The sequence below is a fragment of the Brachyhypopomus gauderio genome, chromosome 11 (genome assembly GCF_052324685.1).
Source record: "Brachyhypopomus gauderio isolate BG-103 chromosome 11, BGAUD_0.2, whole genome shotgun sequence".
NCBI classification, from domain to species: domain Eukaryota; kingdom Metazoa; phylum Chordata; class Actinopteri; order Gymnotiformes; family Hypopomidae; genus Brachyhypopomus; species Brachyhypopomus gauderio.
Genome location: NC_135221.1, coordinates 7,726,907 through 7,753,739, shown reverse-complemented (window position 1 = coordinate 7,753,739; position 26,833 = coordinate 7,726,907). Strand labels below are relative to the sequence as shown.

Sequence of the window (26,833 nt, the reverse complement as noted above, 5' to 3'; positions counted from 1 at the left end):
GAAACCAGATTTTTTGGACTATTTGTACCTGCTGTATTCGCATGAGTGTGTGTGCATCCGTGCAAGTGTGTGTGTTTGTGTGTGTTTACTCTTACACGAAGCGTTTCACCCTCTATTCAGTTCTGTCGGGGAACTTTAGACCGTAGCAGCTTCCAGTGAGCCTCGTGCTTCAGCAGGGACTCAAAACACTTCCAAACCCAAGTCTCCAAAATAATGAAAAGCTCCAACTCAGAAGCTGCCCGTCACCTGTTTCAGGATCAGTGCTTCTCTAACCACACTAGGCAGGGTTGCCTTTCACCTGAGCACCATCACCTGCGTCCTGCTCCCCTGCTGGTCTGTGCTCAACATCCCTGGCCTGACCATGCTTACACAACCACAATGCAACGTGTTGTGTTTTGGTCTACATATATTGTGACTTCTTTGGATACATTTTAAGTGCCAGATTTGCACATCACATCCACAACGTTCAAATACTGAAGCCACGTTTTTTTCGTTCCAGCTTTTTGCGACGTTGTTTAAGGGTTCTTTGGCGTCCTCTAGCATAAGTATAAACATTTTACCAAATATTTCAGAGTTGTACATTGTTTGTGTATACTCTCGTCTGTCTACATTTCAAGTAAACACCACACTACTGCCATACACCAGTGGTCCCTTGCCACCATGTTTGCCTAATGAGAGACTCGCGTTCAGGTTGTGTGCTCAGACATGGTTAGTGATCACATTAGATGTGTACACTGTTCCCGTCCCACTGAATCGTGCGTGAGCACAGTAAGGGGTGATCAGACTAGTTAAATGAACTGCAAGTGCTTGGGTATGGTACATATGGCCTAATGTGAATACACCCTTAGTCTGAGAACGAACTTAAGGCACCCGATGAATTCCACATGGGCACCCTCATTAGGGCCAATCTGCAGCCAGTGGCCATGCCTGTTTTGGACATCAGAGTAGATGTAAGAGCTTGAAAATGAGAGTTGGGGTAATAGGGCTGGATCGATACCTGCAGACGAACTCAAATGACAGGAGTGGATTTGTGAGGGCTTTGAATTCCTTGTGGGATTATGGACTCGTTTGAGTTGGTCATATTCCTAATGAGGCGAACCACACAAAGCAGAAACTTTCTTTAGCTGCCAGTGTTGTGGAACATGAATTCGATTTTTCTTTCTTCAGATAATTAGGCTACTACACAGTTTGTGTGTTTACAGAAGATGGGGTAAATATTTGTCTTTAGAAGGTTACAGAGCTCATTGCTGGACCAAATATACCAAGTACAAACCCGTACTTCAGTGATAATGAACTGTACAGAAGTAACAAGAGTTCTTTTTGGTTTTCAGTCCCGGGACCATCAATGATCTCCTCTGCATCGTTCTGTGAAGACCTCATCTTAAAACAAAGCCTTGGTAGTGTTTTACACTGTACTCCCATGATCACACGTTCCTTGCAGACCGCATTCAAGCTGTGACTCTACCATGGTGGATGATTGCACTTATGAATGCAAATCTTACACATATACTTATACCATTACACAACAATGTCATCGCTAACATGCTGCCCACCAGCACATTACCATTATTACATTATTTGTTAATGAGCAGTTAACATTCTTGCCTTGGACACAACAGTCATCATTTGGATGTGGCTTTGCTGGACGCAGAGACGGCTGCGCTAGCACAACCACCACAGAGTTTCTCGTGGCCGATTGTGCTGGTGGGGCCACTTCTCCAGGTCTCCAGCAGAGTAGTTGGTTTAACCCGTCACTTCTTCTGAATCTCTGCATGACCCGCATGTACCAGCTCTGCCTCTTTCTCCTCGGCTTGCGTTTTGGGAGCCATTACGCTCCGCTAGGTGTGTGAGCGGTGGTAAATTGGTTCTTGCTTGCTTGTTGCCACCGTCTCTGATTAGATTTAGGGGTGCCGGAGGGCCAGACAGGGGCTGCCGTGGCTGTTAGCAGAGCACGCCGCGGCCGCCTTCTGCAGAACAGATGCTCTCCAGTTCTGGCTCCATCGCAGGTGGATAATCCTTTGTGTTCATGTGTACTACCATCTTGGCATATTTCTGTGCAGAATTCATCTATGTTGCTGCTTTAAATCCTGTAAGTCACAGATCTTAGCTTAGTCTCTTCGATCCCTACAGGTTTGGAAGTTTGCTGGAGGTTTAGTTAGGTTCCTGATTTAAAACCCAGTGTTACTTTTCTGGTAATGTGGAATGATCAGAAGCAGCTGGTTTCAGATCACACCACCATGTTATTAAAGGAATATTTCATCCAAATATGCTAACTCGGCTAATAGTGAACGACAGGTACACTCAGTCCGTTAGTATCATCTTGTTTACATGATGCTAACTGCTTCAGATTTGATTCATTTTGCATTTTCAGCATTTGGCAGATACTCACTTCCAGACTTGCATAATTATCAGTATCACACAGTGTCTGCTACACCAAGTGAGATACAGAGAAAGCTTCAAGGTCCTAGATTCCATTTATTATTAGCGACATTAGCACTTTGGGGAGACCCCTCCAAGCAGCCGAGCCCATGGCTGGGGGGGGTGGGGTGGGGTGGGGGGGGGTTGCCCTGATGCAGATCAGCCCTCATGTGGTCGCCATGTACTGATGATCCTGTCTTATTGAATGTGTCATTCTAAAATATAAAAATAGTAAGTGTGTCCAGAGCCATCTTGACCTCTCCTGCACGCCTGCCACTGTGAGGCTTTTAAGGATGGACATGCTAATTCAAGAGCTTCCATTTGCAGTGTATGGGATATCATTACAGTATGGGGTTATGGTTGGCCTGTGTCTGTGTTTGAATGCTGCCTGTGTGCCTTGGTAGTATACTGGAGATCGATCCACTTCACGCTGGTTTATTTAAAAGTTATACTTTGTAGTAACAGCTCCTTACAGCTTAGTTGTGTTTTCTGGACAATCAAAGATGTTATTTTTCTTTCTTTTATTGCCACCTCACAGTTATTGTATAGGTTACAGAGTGCTGAAGAAATAATTCATAATTTTGACTTCCACAGGTAAACCGTCTGTCACGGTGAGGCGGCCCCCTACCGGTTGCCTCCGTCCACAGCGGCTGTTGTTGTTGTTTTGTTGCGTAGTGTGCGTCCCTCAGGTGGGCGGAGCCCGTGATCCATCTCACCTGAGGGTCGTTTGTTTGCCTATATATGTCTTGTCTTTGTACCAGTTGACCGCTGGTCATTATATCCTTGATTTGATGTCACGGGTTTTTGGTTTGCGCACTTTCAATTAAACCATCCTTTTTCCCTGAGACTTGGCGGGATCGCTTCCTTTTTAGTTTGCACTCCCTGCCTGTCACACCATCTATATTTTTGCTATTTTTAAACACATAAGCAGGGGTCAACATTTCCTATTACATGGTGCCCATGGCCACATAATTTCATTTTAAAAAATCAGAATTTTAATGAATCACCAGGTCATACACAGGTCATTCACCATTAATAATGATCTGTACACATTTCTACTGTATGTAGTAGGCTATTTCAAACACAGTCTAAGTAACAGCATCTACAAGTTAGCATCTACAAGTAACTTACTGTAATCTTTGGTTTACTAAAATAGGAATCTACAGTCAGCGGCTGTGCTGACAATAAAAATGAATCAGATAATTATGATGACTACATAAAAAACACATCTAAGTTTCTGGGTTGAGTTACAGAAAGAATTTGTGCGACTGGAGTTTGGTTTTGAGAAGCAGGTTGTCAGTTTCCAAGACAGTTAGACGCAAGTTCTTTCTTTACAGGGAGTAACTTGTTCAGGAAACACAGTTGGGGCTTCCGATTTGCATACAGACTGTTACTATATATATTCTATATACTGATCTTAATAGTATGGGTCTGGCATAAAATATTAACATACTACTCTTTTTCATGTTAACAGATTACTGGTAACAGATTTTAATTTTTTGTTTTACCTCATTTTCAAATATGGATAAGTCAAATTTAGCTGCCATCAGCTAAATTGCTAGCTAGCTAATTACCTTCCTTACAAAGACCAAACAGGTTGGTGACTAGGTGACAGCCTTGGCAAACTAAATCACACAAATGAATAAGTGTTTCAAACAGTTGTCTTAGTAAAATAGTAACCATTAATTATATTTATTAATTTAAAAGACATCTAAGTTTTAGTCACATTTAAACATTTGTTCTCCTTCCACTATTGCTCTTAAACTAGTCAGTCGGATATAAAAAAAAAAAATTCTGTACCTAGGTACATTACTAATTTAGTCCCTGTACTGATGTCCATCTAACCCCTACTCAAAAGATGTAAAAAATTTAAATGTACTAAAGCATGTTTGTTATCCTTAAACAATATATAGATTTTTTTATTCTGTCTACACATTCTTAAATTTGGACTAACTAGAGAATTTGCCAGTGCATTTATTTAAATTTAATATTTGTCCTGTACACAAGTAGCGAAGGTTTACAAGAAGGCCCAAGAAATTGGCAAAGTTCTAGCATCCTGGCTGTGTGTGACGAGGGGCGAGTGAGCTTCCCTTAGTGCTCTTCCTCTCTCTCCTCTTCAACCGGAGTGTGCTTGGCAGGGCTTAGCCGTCTTGCGTTTTCGCTGGGTGACAGAACGAAACTCTTTAATAGCCTTTCAATCTGAGCAGGGTCCCTCTCTCCCTCAGCTGCTGCCTCATCCAGCACCAAGTTGATATACGAGTTACCTCATCCATCGTGGCAGCCAGGTAGAGGAACGCACTAGGCAAGGTGAGGGGAGGTGGTTGAGGCAAAACAGACCGAAGAGAGACGAGAGAGGGAGAGACGAGAGAGGGAGAGACGAGAGGAGAGGAGAGGAGAGAGAGGAGAAAGAGAGAGATACTCTTTTTTTTATCTGCACCACTCAGGCAGAAATGTTTTAGAAGAGATGGAGCACTCTGTACAGTAAACTATATCCACATGTAAGGTGAAGTCTATATATAGACATGGGATATGAAATATTGATAAAAGCCTGCATAAAGTAGCAGTGTTTTTTTTTTTGAAAAGCGAAGGTCTAAGGATATTTGTTATAACTGTGCCCTATGGTTCATAGAACACTTTAAAGTATTTTGTTACTAGAAAATTCACAAAAGAAACAATTCAGCAATTCGTATATATGTGAATTCATGTATATACTGTATATATATATATATATCACGCACCGTGTGTGTGTGTGTGTGTGTGTGTGTGTGTGTGTGTGTGTGTGTGAACATTTTCTTAATTTCTTAAGCAGGCTGGTTTTCTTTGACAGCATGTTTTACTAGATGCAAAATTCCTGCTTTGCTTTGACCTCTTTGCTGGCAGGTAAAACCACTTCTTTATGGTTCTTTACAGCCCTGCTATGAAAGGGTGGCAAAGTGAGCTATCTTTATGTGCATGGGTTTGTGAAGCAGTGAATGGCAGACTAAATCATGAATCAGACAGACTGACTCATCAATCAGACAGACTGACTCATGAATCAATAAAAATGGAGGTGAAACCTTTTAGTTCTCCAGTGCAGAGTGTTGTGTTCATTGGCACTCTCCATATTAGCTGGGCTGAACACTGCCCTGGTCTGAAGTCAACTCTACCATTTCTCTTTTAAATGGTACCGAGTGTGGGGGGGGGTTCTGATCCTACACCGGCAGCCTCGTCTGTCTAGAGTCTGCAAGCATTTACGATGAACTATACCATCTATGACCGGCATGCAGCTGTTTACTTCATCCTAGCATTAGCCATTCAGCTCGCAGATCAGCACACGGCCTCAAGGTTGGAGCGACCGTGCGACGCTAACCCTCCTCCCATCGGGTTAGCTGAGGCCTTGCGCAGACCGCCTTCTCCATCTCGGGCAGGCCACTGTTCCGCAAGGGCAGCCTGTCGGTGTCTGCCTACACCCGGCCTCCACCCACCAACTCGCTCTGGGTCTGCCTCCCCAAAGACGTCACATTCACTGTGGAAGCGAGCAGCTGATATGCCTTGAACTGTGGCGACTGGCTCAGGGGGGATCGTTCTAGTGCTTGACTGATATGGGGTTTTCAGTGGCCAGTGCAGACGCCTATATATATAGAGAATGGAGGCCATGTAGGATATCATGTAGGTTTGCTTTTTTGCGTTTTTGCACTGATTGTATTTTATAAGAAACCACTGTTTAATAATAATATCAAATGAGATGCATCATGTTTCACCTTAAATGAGTATTTAACTCATTTAATTGTCTCTGTTTGCTTAGGTAGATCTGTACTCTGCAGTGCCATTATTAAAGATACACGAACTAATTGTCCACATGTAGTCAAAAAACTAAACTTTGTAAGAAATAACACTAATAATAAATATTAATAATTCAGGTAATTTTAGAACAAAATCAGGTTGAAAAAATGCTAGAAAAAAAATCTGAAAATGGTATTTATAATATGAAATATAATTGCTGATAATCTGAAAATGGTATTTATGTGATTCATTCCTGGGTGAGCACAGGAACACCATCTTCTTTGGTCCTCTGGTGTTCTCAGTGTACTCGGGTCAAAGCACGTAGGACTGTTACTGCATCTGAGCTGGAACCCTAAAAATAGGCCGACTGGGCCTTTAGAAAAGCCGGTTACACGGAAATAAAGAGGGGCTAGAAAAGTGCAGATGATCAAACATGAGCAGTGTGGCCAGTTGCGTAAGCTTTGACAGGGATTTAATGTGGAAGTTGAGTCACTGATGTATGCCCGGAACATGGAGAAATGATTGTTGATTAGGCATCAGAATTTCCTTAATGGGGTTGGGTTTGGAGTCGGGAAGGGTATCCATTAACATTGAGTTCAACCAGGTAGAAACCGTTCTTTATGGATCTTTACAAAACCCATGACAGAGATCTGGATGACAACAGCAAGAAGAGGCCGTTAGATGTCTCTTTCTTCTGAAAGTGTGGATTGTTTATTCCTCACCTTGGTTTTGTATGAAAGCACAGATTCCCGGGGCCTAACCCAGATAAGATTGGATCAGATCAGATAAAATCCGAAGCCTTTAAGAACAGAATAATGTTGCCTTTTAAAGGTTTTGTCTCTTCTGGGATCCTTGCATGGTAGCAATGGTTATGTGAAGAAAAATTAAAGTAGGGGAATCTGCAGGCAGTTTCATGGTGTTCATCCCTCATAATCAGAGCAAGTGTAATCAAATATGTATGCATTTTAGTGCATTTGGTCATTTTAATTCTAAAAATTGCATAAATAAATAACTACCAACTTCCAGTGTAGGACAGAGGAGCTGTTGGTTCTATCTATGTAAAACATGGCATCTCAGATCTATCTCAGATTTGAGGCTTCAGGTTGCAAAATTTAGCCATTTTTCCTGTCCAGAAAACTGTGTGGAGAGCACTTCATGTTAATCCAGCCAATGAGTCTCATAAATATTCATGCCTCACATGCAAATGAGAGCTCCCATTACGTTTCCTGTGTCATTTTCGAGCCTATTCGCACGTACGCGCGGGGTGAGCACCCTGTCGTGTCATCAGCCCCAGGCCTCTCCGTGGCCACGTGAAAAACGCGTCGTCACAGGCGTGAGATAACAGCGTAGGGCAGGCCCTTCACGTTCCAAGGTGATTCATACAAATTTGCTGTGTCGTACATGAATAGTCATGTGTGGGATGAGTAAATGTTGCAGCAGCTGTGCAGGGAGGAGAGCAGAGGAAGGCTAATGAGCCCTTCCTCGTCTTCCTCGACGTCAGAGGAAGGCTGACGTAGATGTGGACAGGGTGAGCTCACAGGGCACACGGGTTTGTTGCTGTGTTTGCTGTTTTTTTTTTTCTCAAAAGGGTTTGTGTGTGAAATAGTGGTAGTGTGCGTGGAAGTAACCGCAGGCAAAAGGAATATGATGAGTCATTACATATTCAAATACCCATCACCGCTTAACCAGCATATGGATTGTTTTGATATTTCAGGCTATTCATATTTCAGTTTGTCTTTTATTTTGACTAGAGATAAAGTCCTGAATCAGTCAACAGAAAAGCTCCTAAGTATACTTTTATACTATTAAACTATTTTGCATAATGCACGATTTAAAATTTGTCTTGTCCGTGAGTATTTAGGCATCAATGATGGCTGTATGATATAATGAAGTCACTGAGTTGACATCACTGAGAGGGTTTTGATGCATAAACAGGGTTTAATGTCTTTCCTCAAGGCCTCTTTCCTCAGGCAGACACTGAATATTCAGAAGTGTACGACACTTTAAATTTGTAGTTCCATCTAGAATATGCTATAGAAATACAACATGCACAGAGGAGCAGTTTGTGTTTCCAGGAACAGGATGACAACAGGAAGACTGGCAGGTTTGGAACACACTCCTACTGTGTTTGAGCCATAGATGTATTTATCTCTCACTCCATCACTCTTCAGCTCTCTCTCCCTCTCTTCTATAGTCAAAACAGACTTATTTGAGTTTTGTGTCTTGCTAATATTATTCAGTCTCTGCCTTTCAGAATTGAATAGACGCCTTACGCATTTCTAACCCTACAGTCAAAATGGACTTTTCATGTTCAAATTGCACATGATGATAAAAGACCTGTGACCAGCTGTGATTTCTTACAGTGATGTAACACACTTATCTGTATAAAAACCACTATCACCTGTCAGTGCCAAGCCAAAAGACTCTGGATCCAACTGTGCAAGTGTCTGTGTAGGATGATGTTGTATAATCATATTTAAAATATGAACATGAACACAACACATTCAGGTTGTAAATATTACATGTGCAAGTTGAGATAAGAGTGGACATGTTGCAGCTGTAGGGTTCTGATTACAGACTGTGGTTCTAAAGAATCTTCTGATGTAATGTCATGTAGTGCTTACTGTGCATCCTAGTGTAACAGTAAGACTTGCATCCTTATGTATCTCATCCTAGTGTAACACTAAGACCTGCATCCTTATGTATCTCATCCTAGTGTAACAGTAAGACCTGCATCCTTATGTATCTTATCCTAGTGTAACACTAAGACCTGCATCCTTATGTATCTTATCCTAGTGTAACAGTAAGACCTGCATCCTTATGTATCTCATCCTAGTGTAACAGTAAGACCTGCATCCTTATGTATCTTATCCTAGTGTAACACTAAGACCTGCATCCTTATGTATCTTATCCTAGTGTAACACTAAGACCTGCATCCTTATGTATCTTATCCTAGTGTAACACTAAGACCTGCATCCTTATGTATCTTATCCTAGTGTAACACTATCACCTGCATCCTTATGTATCTCATCCTAGTGTAACACTAAGACCTGCATCCTTATGTATCTTATCCTAGTGTAACACTATCACCTGCATCCTTATGTGTCTCATCCTAGTGTAACACTAAGACCTGCATCCTTATGTATCTCATCCTAGTGTAAGACTAAGACCTGCATCCTTATGTATCTCATCCTAGTGTAACACTATGACCTGCATCCTTATGTATCTCATCCTAGTGTAACACTAAGACCTGCATCCTTATGTATCTCATCCTAGTGTAACACTAAGACCTGCCTCTGTCTTATGAATCTCACTTTAGTGTAATAACACCTGTCTTCTTCCTATGTGACTCTCCTTACTCTGACCAAGTCCTACTTATTTACAAAGGCCCATTAATTTGATTAGTTAATTGTAAGAGTGGAGTGTCTATATATACTGAAGCTAATTGCTTATCACAACCACTTCGGGTTGTGCAGCAGTGTCTTCTGCCTTCATATCTCAGTAAATGCTCTTTTTATCTGTACTGTCATTTGGGTTGCTATAGGATATGAGCACAGATCCGAGGTGCCAATGGCTTACATGGTGGCCACTGCAGTTCACTTCATCCACTCACATCCACGGTCCAGGTTCTAGAAGGCGTGGCCTCCCGGACATTCATCTTTGCTATAGGCAGTTTAAAAGTAAATATTGTTGTCAGTTGTTGTGAAATGATCTAATTCCTCATAAGCAGTCATGACAGGTTTTGCGGGGAATTTATAATGTAATTATGAGAGTTCTGTGACAGAGCACTGTTTCTGATTAAATATTATTAGGATGTTTATTTGAAGGATCAATCAAGCTAGAATTGTTCCTGTCAGAAGCACAGAGGAGAAACAGCCTGCTTACATATACTACAACCAAGCCAGCCGTAATATCCACGTGTCCTTCAGTCAGACACAATCACACACAAGATGCATTTGTTACATTCCTTATTAGCAGAGGTAATATTTGAAAGCTGACGCAATATTGTTTAAGAAGTGTTTTCCTTCTAAATACATTTTCTGCCATTTGGCCCTTTCTGCCGAGGTAATGTTTGGTTTAAGATTGTCCAGATGAGTTACATCTTGCAGCCATGATGCAAATCTCATTTCTTGCTCATGATCCAATCTTTAGCCTCGGTCAAAAGCTGCAGGGGCTTGTGTAATCATGTTTCTCTGATTACAGGATGCCTGTTGTTATTGATTATGATCATGAAGCTTCTCTGAAGTCGTGTAATATCACTGGATTCTCGTGCTGAGAGCTGAGATGAAAACTAACACTTAATCGGCTCACCTGACTAAAGGCTCTACAGGTGGAATGGATGCAAAGGTTTCTCGCAGTCCTGTTTGCAGACCATCTGAGCGGTTCTTTCAGTAGAACTACTGCCCGGTGGAGTGAGCGCCTGTCTGGGCTGTCCCTCTGACCAGATCGTCTGTCACTGCAGTGCCACTCTGAAAGCGACCCCCTCAGGGCACGCTATGAAGAGTAGGCCTTTTGACCATGAAGCTCTGTCTCACCCCCGAGCAGGTCACCACTCTCCACTATTTGAGAACTTATTTCAAGCCGATAAGTCCAACTCACACAGCAGATTCCTTCCTTGTGTAGTGCTCGAGGAGAAGGTGTGGACCAAAGGTTTTTCAGCAATGAATTGATGCTGCTGCTGCTGTGGTTAAGACCTGTGTCTCTGAGATTTCAAGCATACAAGTCCGAATATTTACACTCGGGTGTGGTTACAAATGAAATTGTGTTCCGTGTTAAAGTGCAGTCTGTGTGGATTGTATCTCTGTTCTGAAGTCTGCGTATATTTTCTTTTCTTTTTTGTCTTCAGGCACTACGCGGCAGCCTAAGGAGGGGGAGGTCCCAGGCGTGGACTACAACTTTGTGAGTGTTGACCGGTTTATGGAGTTAGAGAAAAGTGGGGCATTGCTAGAGAGTGGAACATATGAAGGTGAGTAGAGTGTTTTCTCTGGTGTTCCTCTCGGCCTGCCAGTAACCCACCTGGGGATCTAGCGATCCAGGGATCCATTTTTTCATAATAATTACGATTCCATGTTCAACACCTAATATATCTCTCTGTGCTTTGTAGAAATACTGCCACCAGGAATAATATAACTAAAACCTAGTAATTCTAAGAGTAGATGTGGTGGTGGTAGTAGTTAATTCAGATTACTCTTGGACCTTAAAGCTCAAGACGGGCATTGTTACAGCAATAACGAAAAGTTCCGCTTCACTAGATTGTGTTAGCTGAAATGAAAGCTGTTGATAATTACACATTACTAGCTCTGCTTGCAAGATGTCACTCTTGTGTTTCAGTATAAACAACAGGTGTGAACTGGTTACAGTCACCGAAAGCTCATGTGCGCACTTATAACGTGTGCACACACAGTTAGCCTACCTGTAACCTCGTCTCTCTCTGACATTGAGGAAAAGTATTCAGAGCGGCACCACAGGGGCCTGAGGGAACTGATTGTGAGGATCGTGGACTCGTTTCTGAAGCACGTTCGGGTTCCTTGTGTCCCTTTATGAGGGGAGAAGGGAAAGGCAATTTGCGTCAGACACCAGCCGAGCCTGCTCTTTCAGAACACCGTTTCTCTCTTTTAGGACATCGTTTTTTGATGGAGCCTGTGCTTTTTCTCCCGAGGTCCAGTTTGAGTGCAGGATTACACAGAATATGAGTTCTAGGCAGATCTGGATATGTGATAGAGTTATTATAGAGAGTTAGAAGCAGAGAAAGTTACTAACAAATATTTTAATTACCCAAGTTATTCTTAATTGAGTTTGTGTTGTCATGTTGCCAACTTACTTCCAGCATTTTGGATTTAAAAATGACAACGCAGATTGGTTAACTGTGTCTGCTGCTGTAATGTCAGCATTTCATTAGCAGAATAGAACTCAAATCACTTAGGTTCTGTGCCAGTATTCTATTGTATGTACAAACCTGCAGGGAGCCCTCTCCCCTCCTTGAGATTATGGGTCACAGTATGTAATATAAGTCATTAAGAGATTAATTCCTCCCACTGCTGGACTTCAGCAAGCCTCCAGTGTCACTCCGCAGACCTGCAACTGAAGACCTGCTCTGCAACACGCACGCACGCAAGCACGCGCGCACACACACACACACACACACACACACACACACACACACACACACACACACACACACACACACACACACACACTCTGATACACATGGTTGCTTTCAATCAAAGAGGTTTAGGTGTCTTGTGAAACAGGTCGCCATAATAATCATTGCTACACTCACAAAGTTCAAAAGAACTGGGCACAGTTATTGAAAACATGATTGAAAAGTTGCTCTAAAAAGTCACGTCACACATCGTGGCGCATACAAAGTAGCCACCAAAGAGCATCTTGACTCGTCGCAAAGTTTAAATTACAATGATTCGCAAAATACGTTCTGTAGTTTGCTTTCTTTTTTGCAGGAGACCTTTATGTGTCTGAACTTATGAATTCTGAGTTTTCCAATTTTGGGTTTATGAGGTATATAAGTGCAGACCAATTTTTTTTTTTTTTAAGAACATTACTGCAAGTTATATCGATAAAAGATCGATGTCAGATGTGCAATGACAAAAGGCCTCCTCCTGTTCCAGATAACTTCTATGGCACGCCCAAACCCCCAGCAGAACCCACGCCCATGCTGTTTAATGTGACCGACCAGCTGCTGCCCGGTGCCCGCCCCAGCGCAGAGGGCAAGAGGAAGAGGAACAAATCGGTCAGCAACATGGAGAAGGAGAGCATCGAGCCGCCCGAGGAGGAGGAGGAGGAGAGCCCTGTCGTCAATGGCAACGGCATCGCCATCACACCAGGTCAGCGCCGAGCACAGATCCGCGTCTCCCCAGGCCCGCGGAGGTCTCTGTGCTGTCGCTCTACGTGCCGAGGGCTTCTGAGTGGGCGGAGAGCTTAGTGAGGCGTGCGGGGAACAGGGCGTGCACACAGGGAGAAGCCCAGCAGGGGTCTTCACAGGCCAGGAGCAGGGAAACACTACGACAGCTACATACGTAGAGAAAGAAACTCATTATTGTTTCATATTACTGTCCTTCACTGTTGCCATACATTCTCACACACACACACACACACACCTTACCCACTGCCTGCTCCCCCCTGTAGAGTCAAGCGAACATGAAGACAAGAGTACTGATGCCTCTGGTGAGGTCGTCCCCCAGTCATGCCCACCCGAGACCCCCACACCGACAGCCACGGACGCCCCCGAAGAGGAGGGGGAGGCTCCCAAATCACCCCCAGACTCACAGGGCAACGATGAGCTCGGGCCCCTGCCCGACAACTGGGAGATGGCCTACACCGAGAAGGGCGAAGTCTACTTCATAGAGTGAGTGAAGAACCCTTCAGAGCATGCTCGAGGAGACCGGGCCACGCACGTAGGGGAACACGCTGTGTGGCACTTCTGTTCACCACCAGGAAGTGTGTGGATAAATTAGGACGTCCTCTTTCGTGCGGTGTCACGGATACGTGAATTATTTATGGGCACGTGAGTAAGAAGTGACAAGATGGTGTACATTTTTGGTAAATTAAATTACCATTCTTATTCTTTCAGTGTCCCCGAGTCTGGGCATGAATTGACAGATCACATTGAGCTGTAGATGTATCATACGGGTGAATGAATCACCCTTAAATTGCATCAAGTTTGTTCTACAGACAAGACGTTAATAATAAACGTGGACAGGAGTGTAGGTGCCGTCTGAGACTGGCGTAGGGGGCGGGGCCAGAAACACTCTCCCTCCCCCAGTTTCTTTCCGTTTGTTATGGGAGGCAGAGGACTCATTAAAAGTATCGATTGCTGTTCTGTTAACTAAAACTCTCCTATCCAATGTGCCAAAGTCTTGTGGGATATCTGATTGTGAAGCTCACCGTGTACTTAAAGGCACCCTGACAATACTTCATGTAACCAAACATCCTTTGCATCTCTTCACACACTGTTTGCTTATGGAATACGATATGGCCACTTGCATACAGAAGGAAAGAAAACGGGTTTATGTTGATGGAAATTGTACGTTTTTTAAATGGTACCATTTGCAGCCTGCTAAACAATGTAGAAGTAGCAATCAGTCGATACAGTCAGAGTCTGGGGTGCATACGGTATATTAAACTGCTTTTTGTTTGCTCCCCTTAGTCACAACACCAAAACAACATCGTGGCTTGACCCTCGATTAGCAAAGAAGGCCAAACCACCAGAGGAGTGTGAAGATGACGGTAAGGGTGTGTGTGTTTTCATGAATTACTGTGTGCGTGCGTGTATGGGTTTGGGATTCAATTAGGACTGGAGACATTTTGATTAGGCACACACGAGTAGAATAATGTGCGCGCGTGTCTCTGCACGTCTGTCAGCGAGTGTGTGTGTGCTTGTTTGTGTTTGTCTAGTATCACCACTGTAGTGTCATAACCCCAACTTGTAAGTTTCCCACTGAGACACACTGAGTAGATCCATGTTGAAATCGCAGACAGGATGACACGGGTGCAGGGGGACAGCGTGCTTTGAGGGCTTATGTAACTGACAGCGAGATTCCAGTGCACTAGCAGACTGCTGCCATGGACTGGACGGGCCCTCGGCTGCTTTAGAGACGCTCAGTGTACTTCCTGAAACATCGAATCTCAGCTGAGTTTATGTCACAAAGAGCGATCACATTCCTTTCGTTCTCATTGGTTGTCGACTTAAACGCAAAATGAGCGGGAGTTATTCTGAAGCTTCTTCTGGGCGTGACATTGAGTGGTTATGTTTGTTGATCAACAGTGTGGTTTAAGAGAACGTGGCTGATACCGAAGCAGCATTCTGATGGATGGAAGGTGCAGGCTTTGGCATGTAGGCCAGAGAATAATACAAAACACCAGCAGCTTCATCCAGATGAGAGAAGGACTTGAGCCGACTGCTGAAGGGCGCGAGCGGTCTTGGGTCTGCCCGGGGTCACACACAACTGTGTAATGAAGTTTTGGTTCACTGCCCCTCCGCACAAAGTTGACATGAAAAGAAAATGCGCTTGTTGCAGTGATAGGACACACCTGTGTCTGGGACGCTGCTTGCTTTCACAAAAATGTGCTTGTGGAGCATGAAATAGAAACATATGAAAATATTGACCTGTCGACCAAATGCTGTTGGCAAACATGCTGTATTAACACGAGCTGCATTAACACAAAAACACACGCCGCACTGAAACAAATCGTCTCTAATCGATTGGAGAATTATACATTATATTTACATTTAATGCGTTTGGCAGAAGCTCTATTCCATGTGACTGACAATCATGTTTTCAGTCGTGTTACAGAGGCAGGTGAGTGTAGTGGAGTTTTGACCAAGGACTCTTATTGGTATAGTGTAGAGAAGTTGCCTGAGCAGTGGTTGAACCGTGGTCCCCCATAAGTGACTCCCACCGACACTCCTCCCCGTCGTGAGCATCAGAGCCATTTTCCAGGATGAAACAACTCTGATCCAGGAGACAGCAGAAACCTGAGGAGGATGGGCACAAGGATGAGCAGAAACCATCACAGGAGGATGTAGCATGTACCACTGGCAAGACGTGGAAGTGCCTGAAATGGAAAAATCCTACCAAAGGCTGAAAAGGGCGGATGGAAAGACACCACGGAGGCTTTAATAACGGCAACACTGGAACAAGCTCTGACTAGAAGATCAGTAGAGGCTGGGATATACCTGACCAGGCAGGACTCCAGATTCAAGCTTTTCAAAGAAGTCCCTGAGACAATCCAGCACATAACGGCGGGATGCAAGATGCTAGCAGGCAGAGTGTACCGCCAGAACCGAGTGGATGGTGGAGCCTACAGAAACATCTGTGCCGAGTACAGGCTGGACGTTCTAAGCTTATAAGTGGGATACACCCCTGAAGGTGGAGAACAACCAAGCTAAGATCCTGTGGGACCTCCATATACAAACTGACAAATGGTAATGGTAAACCAACAGGACGTAACTGTGTTTGACAAACAGCAGATTGGGACCATAGTGATAGATGTAGTAATCCCAAGTGATTGCTATATCAGGAACAAGGAACACAAAAAAGCACAAAAGGCTGAGAGGAGAGCTAGAAAAGATGTGAAGGAAACACTGATTATCAGAAAACTGGGGGCTCTGACTCCCAAACTAGGAGAACGGCTCCAGGAGATCCCAGCATCTGGCCCAGAGTTGGCCTGTAGTTGTCTCTTGGAGGTGGTTCTCATGTGTTGGGCAGCATGTATGCCACCACACGTCCTCTTTATCTGGCGCAAACCTGGATCCATCTGAGAAGTCGACATTTCTGCAGTCCTCCTGTGTGCAAGTGCAAACACTCCCGTGCAAACTGGAGTTGAATTTGATGATGAACTTTGGTCAACGTTGACACCTTAAGCATGTGTCTGCTTCACAGGCCCAGACGTGACGGTGTTTGCTCAATAGTGTTCCCAGTCAGAAGCTACTGGTACTGTAGAGCACCCCCCCCCCACACACACACACACACCCCCAGCTGTAATCACCCTGTGTAAGAAGTCCATTCTTGGTTTACCTTCACTACAGGCATTCCAGAACATTCCTCAGATTTAGCAGCTATAATAGATTGGAGATGAATGTGCCTCTTTACAATGATGGTGAGAACAATACAGGACACTTCTGACACTTGTGAGTGTTTCCTGAAAGTCATCATTCCTGAAATTCTAATAACGGAATAGTGAATCATTTGAAATAATCATTTGTGTGATGAGAGGGCTGCTTGTAAACGCTCAGCCTCTCACCTACACCTTCTCGTGATGGACACTTTGCTTAGCTAAGGAGCACACACTGCAGCAACCCTTGATGTAGGTGCATCACCTTAAAGACGTTAGATTTATCGCCATGTACACCCACAGTAAATTAGCTGTAAGTGTCATAAAACTGAAACAGCTCTGTGCGGTCTTGGAAGCTTTTATGTTCCTGTCAACCATCTCCATCATTGTCTGTGGAGAGGTGCGGCCACGTCAGTAGTGTTGAACATGCGTTTGCTCATAACTCTTCCCGTGGTTCTTTATCAGTGTGCTCTAGCCCAAATGTACCATGTTTAAAACCCTCTGTTGAGTTGGGATGCAATCTAACGGTGCCAGAAAAATCAATATCTCTTTCCGCCAGCCTGTTAAGTGCTTGCGTGTGACGTGACTGCTAATACTCCTCTTCCTGTCAGACCTCTGAGCTGTTTTCCGCTGCTCCGTGGATGTATTAGTCACTACAACCCAGCGTTCTGCTGTGTGGAGAACACCTTCTTTTGTGTTACTATCGTTTTGCACAAGGGTTTCCCACGTCCATTTGAATCCTGTGAGCTCTCAAGGGCAAGCGGCAGCTCGTGAGTCTCTCCGACTGGAGTGAGACCTTCAGTGCTCATCGCTACGAGAGCTCTGGCCCGGGAGGCACCTGTACCTGACTGTCTGTCATATGACCGGCAAGACACTGCAGCATATTGTTTACAAACACTTCCTCACCCTCCTCACCTTTTCTGTTCTTCATAGAAGAGTAATTTTGCTTCATGTTAACATGTATTTTCATTTGTTTCTGATGGATGTGGAGTTTAATTTGAGCTGAATCATCTGTTCAATTTATCATGACTTTGAAATTCTGACAGTATAAACTTCATAAATAGTGAATAAACATTGCACTGCACCTGTTTATACATTACATTCGTTTTCTCTTTCTGTCGCTCCTACATACATGCACAGACACACACGCCCGGGCAGACATACTCATATTTACACTTCTGCATCCTCCCAAATATACATAAGACTCTCAGTGAATGAAAGCCTGAAAAAGAGAAGTCTCCTGTAGTTGCCATGGCAACTAGCAATGGAAGGCCACTGATTTAAGGAGGTTTGAGCAAGATGGATATTTAAGGTGGTCTATTTATTCCAATTTGTCTTAATCCAAGTGGATCATATGTGCTGGAATAATATGGTCATTTGTCATTAGTGATATTTCAGAGTTATGTTTAAACTGTAAGAGAAATTTTGAATAGAATATTTCACTGCAGTCTCATATATACATGTACATGTACTATTATTATAAAACTGAAGTGAATTAAATCATGTTTACCTACAGGTGAATTCTATAGTTTTCTTTAATGTGATTCTGTCACGCTCTCTGCTCCATTAGGGAAGTGTGATTCTGTCACGCTCTCTGCTCCATTAGGGAAGTGTGATTCTGTCACGCTCTCTGCTCCATTAGGGAAGTGTGATTCTGTCACGCTCTCTGCTCCATAAGGGAAGTGTGATCCTGTCACGCTCTCTGCTCCATAAGGGAAGTGTGATTCTGTCACGCTCTCTGCTCCATTAGGAAAGTGTGATTCTGTCACGCTCTCTGCTCCATTAGGAAAGTGTGATCCTGTCACGCTCTCTGCTCCATAAGGGAAGTGTGATCCTGTCACGCTCTCTGCTCCATTAGGGAAGTGTGATCCTGTCACGCTCTCTGCTCCATAAGAGAAGTGTGATTCTGTCACGCTCTCTGCTCCATTAGGGAAGTGTGATTCTGTCACGCTCTCTGCTCCATAAGGGAAGTGTGATTCTGTCACGTTCTCTGCTCCATTAGGGAAGTGTGATTCTGTCACGCTCTCTGCTCCATAAGGGAAGTGTGATTCTGTCACGCTCTCTGCTCCATTAGGGAAGTGTGATTCTGTCACGCTCTCTGCTCCATTAGGGAAGTGTGATTCTGTCACGCTCTCTGCTCCATAAGGGAAGTGTGATTCTGTCACGCTCTCTGCTCCATAAGGGAAGTGTGATTCTGTCACGCTCTCTGCTCCATAAGGGAAGTGTGATTCTGTCACGCTCTCTGCTCCATAAGGGAAGTGTGATTCTGTCACGCTCTCTGCTCCATTAGGGAAGTGTGATTCTGTCACGCTCTCTGCTCCATTAGGGAAGTGTGATTCTGTCACGCTCTCTGCTCCATAAGGGAAGTGTGATTCTGTCACGCTCTCTGCTCCATAAGGGAAGTGTGATCCTGTCACGCTCTCTGCTCCATAAGGGAAGTGTCTGACTCATTTGTCTCCCACTTACAGCCTTGTAGTTGAACTTCTGGTGCAATCGAGCACTTGAGCAGTTGCTGGTCTGTAACAGCCCCTCTTTGAAGAACTATGAAGAGGGTCAGGATTTGATCTGTGCGCGCATGTGTGTGGTAGTGTGTGCACGTGTGTGCGTGTGTGTTAGCGTGTGTGTGTGTGTGTGTGTGTGTGTGTGTGTGTGTGTGTGCAGCGGGGCATTGATTTCTGTAACCTTCCAGGAGAGGTGTGACGACTCCTCCACTGAGCAGCGGTAAAGGCAGTTCCAGACCTGCAGTCCAGAGCGTTCACCCTGCATAACAAACGCCTGAGCACCAGCTGAGGGACATCAGGACCCTGGCTAGAATGAACATGCGCACACACACACACACACACACACACACACACACACACACACATGCACGCACACACGCACACATGCACAAACACACACACACACACACACACACATGCACGCACACACGCACACATGCACAAACACACGTGCACACACAAACATAAACATGCATGTACACAAACACACACATACACATGCATGCACACACAGACATATTAGACATATACTCGTATACTCATACACGCACGCACACACACACACACACACACACCTTTTGTAGTAGCTGTTTTGGGCTTGGTTTTTGTTTGGAAAGATTTCTCTTCACAAAACATGCATTCATTTCTATTTCCATTTGTTCATCTCTCTTTGTTCTGTATTGTTGCATTTTATCTTTGTAGTATAAAGCACTTTGTATATCTCCAAAGCGCTTTACGTATAAAATGTAATATCGTTTTTCTTACCAGTAATTCTTTTATTAAAATCCCAGTGTAGTGAAAGTCCAGGGTTAGCTGGGGCTGACGATGAACACAGCAGTGGCAGCTCTGACATGAACAGCCACAATCTGAGGAGTCAAAATGAGCGTCTTGTGTTATGAATACATGCGTGTGCGTGTGTGTGTGTGTGTGTGTGTGTGTGTCTGCTGAGGTTTGGGCGTATGAGTGATTAGCTGTGTGAATGTCATTACGAGTCTCATTTCTCTTGCCATTTTGTTCTTCCACCGAAATGAAATAGAAAATAAATAAATAAACAAAGCAGAAACAAACACCTTGTGATCCCTCTACTGGAGCCTCATGCCAGTTTGCTGCATGTTGTGCCTCTTTGGTTGCCATGGTGATTCAGTGGCCTCTTATGATTTCATCTTTATTTAAAAATAAAAGGATTCATACATCAAATTTGCAGAGAATAAATCTTTAATACCATATTATTCTCAAAAGTGGGGAAACTGACCTTTTGACAGCAGATGTCGTATCTCAACACTGAACACGTTTCCTCTCCCTCATTCATTCTACAGTTTACACATTGCCACTCAGCACAGCTTAACCATTCTAAGATGTTAATTTGGGCCAAAGTGTCATCACACGTCTCATAGAGGACAAACACGAAAAAATGCTTCATCTAGTTTTATGCTTCATCTAGTTTTATGCTTTCCCTTGGCACAGACAGGAAAGTCAGAACATCAAAGTAGCGAAACTCTTCAATAAGAGCAAATGAGATCCTCATTTTTTTTTTAACGTACCACTCATAAAGAACGGAGGAACTTCTGTAATATTGTCATTGAATGTTTTCCCCCTCTATTTTGTTCCCTATAGAGCTTCCGTATGGCTGGGAGAAAATAGATGACCCTATATACGGCAGTTATTATGTTGAGTAAGTGTTGCCTCTCTACACTCTCTCTCAAGCATGTGTTCATGTCCGGGTGGTGCGAGGGACAGAGCGTCTGAGCCCAAGCTCTGCCTTTCCCTCCAGCCACATTAACAGAAGGACGCAGTTCGAGAACCCCGTGCTGGAAGCCAAGAGGAGAGTCCAGCAGCAGCACATGCAAGGTCAAGGCCTCTCGTCGCTGCCCCTGCCCACCATCTACAGAGGTACTGTACCGGCACGCTAGGACAGACAGGCTTAACCCAGCCGACTGTGTGTGTGTGTGTGGGGGGGGGGAAGGGGGATGTTGTGTTTGTGAGGGGGGAGTGTGTGTTGTGTTTGGGTGGGGGGAGTGTGTTTGGGTGGGGGGAGTGTGTGTGTGTGTGTGGGGGGGTGTTTGTACGTGTGTGGGGTAGTTGTGTTTGTGAGGGGGGAGTGTGTGTTTTGTTTGGGTGGGAGGAGTGTGTGTGTGTGTGTTTGGGTTGGGAGAGTTTGTGTGTGGGGGTGTTGTGTTTGTATAGGGGGAGTATGTGTTGTGTTTGTGTTTGGGTGGGAGGAGTGTGTGTGTGTGTGTGTGTGTTTGGGTTGGGAGAGTTTGTGTGTGGGGGTGTTGTGTTTGTGTAGGGGGAGTATGTGTTGTGTTTGTGTTTGGGTGGGAGGAGTGTGTGTGTGTGTGTGCTGACTGTGCTGACTGCTGACTGTGGAGCCAGTTTGAGTACAGTGGGCTCATTGGTATGTCCGAGAAACCAGATTGAGATGATTTGAGCTTCGTGAGATGGCGCGTTATCCTGCTGGAAGGAGCCATCAGAAGATGGGTCCACTGTGGTCGTAAAGGGATGGACATTGTTGGGAACAATACTCACGTGGACTGTCAGTCCCAAAGTGAGCCAAGAAAATACCTCCCATGTCACTACACCACCAGCACCAGCCTGAACCATCTGAATATTACAGCAGAAATCCAAACTCAGCAGACCTGGCAACACTTTTTCAATGTTCACTTGTCCAATTTTGGTGAGCCAATCATCTCCTCGGCTGTCTGTCTTACCTGACGGGACTGGGAGTATTTTGCTGCTGCAGCCCATCTGCTCCAAAGTCCGACGTGTTGTATGTTCAGAGATGCTCTTGCGTGGACCTCAGTGGGTTGTAGCGCGTGGTTACTGTTGCCTGTCAGCTTGACCCAGTCTGGCTTCTCTCCTTTCACCTCTGGAATCAATGATGCATTTTCTCCCACAGAACTGCTGTTTTCTTTTTTTCTGTTCGTTCTCTATAAACCCTCGAGATGTGTGAAAATCACAGTAGTTTAGCAGTTTCTGAACTACTCCACCCATCGTGCACCAACAACCGTGTCTAAACACCTAAAAGCATTTGAGTTGCTGCCATATCATTTACTTGTTAGATTATTGTGTATATACACTATGTATATATATGTATGTATATGTATGTATGGTGGGTATGTGTGCATGTACAGTATTTATATCTATCTGACAAAGATTCCAGAGAGTAACAAAGCAAGTTACAATGAAGGACTTCTGTAGAAAATGCTAAACAAATCCCATGTCCTACACTACATTTATTACATAGACACACACACACACACACACACACACACACACACACACACACACACACACACATTGCTATGCATTACAGATATTTCTCTGGAGTTGAAGCAGTTAAATAAGCTCTCTGGTTCTTCTACCATCTCCTATCTCCTCCACCTCACCCTCTGTGGCAGTACACACTCCAATCAATGCTCATTTCTTTATTTACACTAACGTGGTTGAGTTGTGCTCAGGTGAGCTGAAGTGTCTTCTGGCCTTTATTTCCTGTATTACATCTGCCGCTGATCTCCATTTATTTACTCTCCTCACAAGACCCTCTGCCTTAAATGCCTCCGCCACAGAAACTGCTCTGTGAGATTTATTCCCCTGTCTAACATTTACATGTGCTCTTGACTTCCGGGCCTCACGGGGGGGGGGCGGTGGTGGTCTGGGCTCGGTTTTGTGTCTGTAAAATGTGATCCTGATTGGCTGTTCATGAGCACTGCCAGATAAGGTGACATCCCCAGTGTTATCAGACACTGCCGCTGCAGGCCCGGCTCTGCCGTGAAGTTGACCTCCTGACCTCATCTCTGATTGGCTCTCTCTGTGCTTGCTGCGGCCCACTGGGGGAGTGGCCAGTTACAGGCAGCATGAAACTGCATCTGTGGGCCTTTCATTTTTTTAAGCCATTGAATTATAACGGAGAAATTGGGAGAAATATGCCCAAGCCTGTTCTCCATTTGATCCTCTATAGTTGCTGTAAAAGTTCTCATATATTGGTGATTTCGCACTGCTTTGAATCAAACCAGATCAATGTTACACTCCAGAAGCTTAAAGAATCCCTGACTTTATGTAATTTACCACAGAGGGGTGCAATCCAACATTTTAAAGATGACTATTTAATCCCAATCTCATTTTAGCTATTGCATTTTATGAAAATAACATTTATTTCCTCTCGTGCAAAATTAGATTTTAATTTTACACTGCCTGTAAAATCATTTTTATGCCTCCTGTGTCTTAGTTCAGGTGCAGCTTGTTTGTTTACATGTTTGTTTACACGTGTCCTTGCACATTGTTAATGACAATAAAATGCATTGAACTGAATAATAATTTAGTGGCCAAAATAAGTGGTCAAAATCCCAAGTCACTAAACTAGAAATTGTGAGACTGGACTGCACTTGTATAAAGTATGTACGCCTAGGACATGTAAGCTTAGACTCATTTCAGATATTAAGACTAGATAAAAGTCTTTAGTTTTTTTTTATGCGAAATGTGGGTTCGCATTGCACATTGTTAATGACTGTCCACATGTTTGTTTGGGCATGTGCGCATGTGTGTGTGTGTGTACGCGTGTATGTGTGCCTGCACGACTCCTCACAGAGAAGCCCCCGTTCACGCGGGACGCCACCCAGCTGAAGGGCACGTTCCTGTCCACCGCGCTGCAGAAGAGCACCATGGGCTTCGGGTTCACCATCATCGGAGGAGACGAGCCCGATGAGTTCCTGCAGGTCAAGAGCGTCATACCGGACGGACCTGCCGCGCAGGACGGCAAGATGGCCACCGGTGAGGCCCCTCCCCCGCCCGCCCCGCCCCGCCCCCACACCCGCCCCCACATCCACCCCAATCTGATCTTCAATTGCTGGATTGAAGGCAGATTTTTTTACGCAAGGGGTACCGAAGATCTTCTTGTAGGGAGGTTCCAGAAAGCCTTTCGGCTGGAAAGAAAGATGTTCGATCAGACCTGCTGCCCGTGTTGTACTGACCTCATGAATATTTGAACATGTTTACGGAGGTGGAGGATTCCCAGTGCCTGGAGGCTCTCGTGCTCCTGGACTAAAACAGGCAGTTTAATAGTAAACCCTGTGAGAGACAGTCCCGCATGTATATACGGCCAGCGTGATGTTGGCGTTGCTGTTGCAACCGCACGGTAACTTCTACGTAGCACACGTATTGTACATGGTTGCTTCTGTTGGGGGGAAGGTGATTTTTTTTCTTTACAGGTTGAAACCAGAGTGCTGAATTTCATGTCTTTTATCCTCTTAGAAATATGATTGACCGTAAAATTATACTGCTTGGAGGGCTCATGTACTCAGTGCTAGGAGACACAGAAGTACTTTTTATCTTTTATCTTTTACCAAGGGTCTCAAACAGTATCCAGCAAGTAAACTGTAGACTTCAATGGAGGCTTCATTGTTTGAATTGTCATAATGGATATCTCTGCACAACAACAATGTTGCAATAATAATAATGTATTATTATTAGTAGTAGTAGTAGTAACATTTTTATAAGCACCTTTCAAGATACTCAAAGTGATAGTCACCCAAAGTAAAACACACCTCCGACACTCAAACATTTACATCAGTTAGATCAGTTCCAGATACAATATGAAGAACGTCTTTAAGGTCTGCCATGGTCAGGCACCTTCTCCCCTGGTACTCCACACACAGAAAATCAGTAACAAAATTAGATTAATAATAATGACACCAATAACAGTACACAATTTGGTAAACAAGCAGTTTTTTTTTCATTTTGCACAGTGGAGATCAGTACATGTGTGTAGGTGAGGGGAGTGTTCCAGAGTTCAGGCCCTGCTGCACTGAAGGCTGCCATGGTGCTCTCCTAGGAGATGGAACTGGGAGTAAATGGATATGGGTGAAGCAGAGTGTGTGTGGAGTACCAGGGGAGAAGGTGCCTGACCATGGCAGACCTTCAAGAAGTTCTGCATATTGTATCTGGAACTGATGTAACTGATGTAAGTGTTTGAGTGTCGGAGGTGTGTGTTTGTCTGTCTGGGACCGAGTTCAGATCACCTGATACTTTTTTAGCGTGGGGGGAGGGAGCTTGTAGAGAATAGCAGTCGGAACAATCCAGTCTAGACGGAACTGGAGCATGAATACGGACGAAACGGATGTAGAAATGTTCTTCAGGTGGGAGGAAGCAGCACTGGGCTCATTATTGTGGAGTGGGAGCATGTCTGTAATGAAGAGAGTTGGTCCAAGGAGGCGCAAGGAATGTGAGAGATTAGACGGATCAGATTTAACCCTGCCGGCAGAGACGAGCTCGTCTATCAGTGACGTGTGATTTAAACCACATAACTGCAGGATTAGTGACGCTGACCAGCCTTTTGAATCTATGAGGGACTGAGTCATGGCGTTGTCTCTGATGGGCAGCATTAAGGACCAGCAGAACAGTCTCCGCTACCAGGAGATACATGACTGATGTGCTCGTTTAACTGTGCTTCATTTATCCTCTTTTGATGCTGAGAAATAAAGTCACTGAAATGTGTCTGACCTTCCAACCACCCCCACATATGGTTCAGTATGGATCGACCTCCGGTTTTTTCATAATGCTGATTATTGTCCAGAGGGCTTTACTCATACTTTATTCCTGCCCTTAAAACTGACCCTGATGTCTGTGTGTGTGTGTGTGTGTGTGTGTGTGTGTGTGTGTGTGTGTGTGTGTGTGTGTGTGTGTGTGTGTGTGTGTGTGTGTGTGTGTGTGTGTGTGTGTGTCTGTGTGAGACATAACAGGTAGGTGGATTAGTGGGGGGCTTTTGTGCTGAATCATACGACGGTCATTATGTTTCAATATTCCTAGGGTGTGTGTGTGTGTGTGTGTGTGTGTGTGTGTGTGTGTGTGTGTGTGTGTGTGTGTGTGTGTGTGTGTGTGCAGACTCTTGGAATATTAGAAAAAACATGTAGGTGTACAGTGTCTACAGCCTATATGTGGCTGTGCACTGTTTCTATTAGATGTGCTTTCGCCAGTGTTACATTTCTCCCTAAAGCATTCGTTTGGATGGCAGACCATTCTGAACCCAGCAGTGACACTAAAGTGTATAAAACAGGTGCTGCCGCATGTCTTTACTGTGTCATCAGAACCGTTTACTACATACTTCAACACTTCCATGTCTGCTTTCACACTGCTGACAAAGTTGTATGAGCTCAACACCCACCACCACGCCGCTACGATTTGAGTGTCACTACTATGTCACTACTGTGATGCGTCAGCTATCCAAGTAACGTGATCGGCGGTGGTCAGAAACTAGCGTTGAAAGAGATTGATGGGATGGCTGTGGACAGCAGACAGACTACAGTGTAAAATAGTGTCAGAAAAATGTGTGTAAATGTAAGGTGTAAGTTAGTATCCAGCAAATATAGGAGGAAGGTATTTTTATTAAGTGGTTGTTGAGAGTAAACTTGGACATACGTGACCCTGTGACACTGACGTGGAGCACGAAGGGGAAAACGTTGGCTAGACTCCAGCACAGCTTTGGTTTTTCATTGTTTATTCTGACGTATATGCGGCTGTCTGTCTGGACATGTTACGCTGTCCCAGAATGCAACATCTAGCTGTCAATCTCAGCCTATGTCACTAAA

The 26,833-nt window shown here is 44.3% G+C and overlaps 1 protein-coding gene across 12 annotated transcripts in view; it reads left to right on the top strand.

Annotated features, from left to right (window-relative positions):
• Positions 1-26,833, top strand: part of magi2b (membrane associated guanylate kinase, WW and PDZ domain containing 2b) — a 71,663-nt gene that overhangs the window by 19,851 nt on the left and 24,979 nt on the right. For 11 of the 12 annotated variants that reach the window (XM_077021595.1, XM_077021593.1, XM_077021592.1 and 8 more), the window contains exons 3-9: positions 11,027-11,146; positions 12,807-13,022; positions 13,324-13,543; positions 14,345-14,424; positions 20,868-20,925; positions 21,025-21,143; positions 23,838-24,020. In XM_077021595.1, coding sequence (XP_076877710.1) covers positions 11,027-11,146; positions 12,807-13,022; positions 13,324-13,543; positions 14,345-14,424; positions 20,868-20,925; positions 21,025-21,143; positions 23,838-24,020 — 996 coding nt within the window. The remainder of the gene's footprint in view (positions 1-11,026; positions 11,147-12,806; positions 13,023-13,323; positions 13,544-14,344; positions 14,425-20,867; positions 20,926-21,024; positions 21,144-23,837; positions 24,021-26,833) is intronic. The other variant, XM_077021598.1, reaches the window with a different exon arrangement.